The 2756-nt window shown below is 55.7% G+C and overlaps 1 protein-coding gene across 1 annotated transcript in view; it reads left to right on the forward strand.

Moving 5' to 3' along the window:
• Window positions 1-851: 851 nt before the first annotated feature.
• RCN1 (reticulocalbin 1) overlaps window positions 852-2756 on the forward strand; it is a 17223-nt gene continuing 15318 nt past the window's right edge. Inside the window, exon 1 of the mRNA XM_008073697.2 lies at window positions 852-1078. Coding sequence (XP_008071888.2) covers window positions 852-1078 — 227 coding nt within the window. The remainder of the gene's footprint in view (window positions 1079-2756) is intronic.

Below are 2756 nucleotides of genomic sequence, written 5' to 3' on the forward strand. Positions count from 1 at the left end.
GAAACTATGGAGGGGGGATGGGATTAACAGTGGCAAATATCTGTCTGGGGATGGGAAAACACCTCTTATCAACAGGGTGCCTGAATGAAATGTAATTGTACACCTAACCCTTAACTGTACCCCACAAAACCATAATAAAAAATATTGATTAATAAAAAAAAAATCAAAAAATTCACTGGGCATGATGGCTTGTGCCTGTAGTCCCAGTTACTCTGGAGGCTGAGGCAGAAGGCTCGCCTGAGCCCAGGAAATTGGAGGCTATAGTGAGGCATGATCCTGCCACTGCATTCTAGCCTGGGCGACAGAGTAAGACTCCGACTCCCGAAAAAAAAAAAAGAGTGGAGGATGACCAAAGAGATGACGACACAGTTAGTCACTCTTCCCACTCACACACTCGAGGAGAAATGCAAAATTATTTTTAAATGCAAGAAAGTAACTACCTGGCAACGTAAGTGCAAAGCTTCGACATTCCGTATCATCCTCATTTCTGATCCTCCAGTTGAGCGGACTTAAACTCTCGTGAGAGGGTGGAGAAATGAAACTAGACAAGAAGTGAGAACATGGCGGCAGGCACAGGGGACATCAGGCAAACCCTTACAGATTCACAGAAGAATCCTCTGGGCATTCTTGCAGGAGCCAAGACTGTCTCTGGAACAATCCGGCTGATGGAAACCACAAAATGCCTGGCAGGAAGCCAACTTCAGCGAGGGCGAGGGACAAGTTGCCCTCATTCTGGAGAGTCTGGGCTCACCCCCGGCCTGGCCCGCCAGGGGCAGGAGTGTGAATAAGCCAAGACGGTCCTCGTCTCTGCTCGCCTGCCCATGGCCCCATGATCCTCCCCTTCTAGCCCGATGGCGTTCTGTTTGCTGCTCCCACGCCTTCTCCTCCACCCTCACTCAGCAACTTATATCCCACTTGCTGGGAGCATGGCAGCTACCAGGCCACCCACCGCCACGGTTCCTGGAGGCAACATGACCAGAGTCACACTGCCCTGGCGCTGGAGGTCCAAGTCCCTCGGCTGTTGCCGGGCCGTCCGGTCTCGAGGGCTGCACTTCTGTCCCGTGCAGGGTCAGCCGAGGTGGGCCTCACTGCCAGGCCACGGGAAGGCGCAGGTCACCAGGGCATCACCTCTCTCCACTGTCCTCCACCGCCCACGGCCTCCGTCCTCCTCTCACTCAGCCAGTCCTCGCGTCTGGTTTGTCCTCCTCACCTTCAGTCTCAGTGGAGATGTCTCTTCTCCAGAAAGCCTCCTCTGCCTGGACGGATTCAACACCCCCCGAGTGCGGGACGCCTTTGTCACTGGGCATTTGTCATGCCGACTTAGGATCCAGGGATACTCAGTAAATCAGTTCCCAGCACACCTGGCACTGAGCAGGTGCTCCGTGCGTTGAATGAATGAATGGACATCTGCTCACGTACCGGCTAGCTCTGTGGAGACCGTGACTGTCTAGTTCCCCACTTACCCTCAGCAGCCGGCCCTGTGCTTAGGCGATGCTGAGCACCCAGGGACTGTCATGAACTGATGGAGCGAGGTCTTGCCTCTGAGCTGCTACGGACCATGTTCTGACATGCTTGTTGCAAAGTGAAGAAGTGAGCCCCGGCCTTTTTAGACTATCAGGTGGAGGTGGGGGCCATAGCAAAATGGAGAAAACCTCTGGAGGGCAGCCCCCCAGGTCTGGGAGAGTGGGCCTCTCTTTTCAACCACAGTATTCACGTTCTAGGGATTCTCATCCTGGGGCTCGTGGGCAGGGCTTCAGAAGGCCCCTGAATCCTCTGACCCTTAACTCACACCTCCATGTGATGTATGTGCATGCTTTTCTGGATGGGCAACGTGGCTTTCAATGGGTCTCAAAGGACCGTGGCACAGAGTCCTAGCTCTGGACTTGTGTCAGTGTGGAAGCCACCAGATATGGTGATTTACATTTAAATTTCAGTGTCTCAGGAACGTACACTAAAGGACCGTGTCAAGAGCTCGACTGCCACCACCCACAGGACAGCCCAGATACAGAGCATCTCTGCCACTGCAGAAAGTTCGACGGGACAGAGTTTCTCTGCATTGGTGGCGTTATCAATGCCATGTACGGATTGCAACAATAACCTGAAATTCCAGCCGGGCGTGGTGGTTCATGCCTGTAATCCCAGCACTTTGGGAGGGCGAGGTGGAGGATCGCTTGGGCCCAGGAGCTGCAGAGGGTCCTCGACATGGTGGGACCTCGTCTCGGCTAAAAAATAAAAAAAAATCTGTCTGGCCTGTTGGCGCACACTTTTAGTCCCAGCTACTCGGGAGGCTGAGGCAGAAGGATTGCCTGAGCCCAGCACGTGGGAGCTGCCATGAGCCGGAATCAGGCCACTGCACTCCAGCCTGGGCGACAGAGCGAGACCCCGACTCAAAAAAACAACCATCAACAAAACTGAAATCCAGATTTCTTCGGGCACAGGACTGTCTGCCAGCGAAGGGTCTGCAGCCCCCCCGAAGCTAGAACGCACCAGGCTGCTCTCTTTGGAGGGGACCCCGCCGCGCTGAAGTCCCCGCGTCGCCCTCCTGGCGTAGGAGTCCGCGACCCTCTTTTCTGGGGACCTCGCCCAGCCTGGCCTCCTCCCGGTCTCCCGTGTTTGCCACGACTACGGGTGTTGCCGAGGGGTGAAGCGGGGTCCGAGCACATCCCGGGGCAGGGTCTGCAGCTGACGCCGAGGGACGGGGTGGGGAACGCTGGACGAGGGCGGGAACGCTAGCCCCAACATCCGTGGCCGGACAA

The sequence above is a fragment of the Carlito syrichta genome, unplaced genomic scaffold (genome assembly GCF_000164805.1).
Source record: "Carlito syrichta isolate Samal-C Ts95f unplaced genomic scaffold, Tarsius_syrichta-2.0.1 Scaffold316023, whole genome shotgun sequence".
NCBI lineage: Eukaryota > Metazoa > Chordata > Mammalia > Primates > Tarsiidae > Carlito > Carlito syrichta.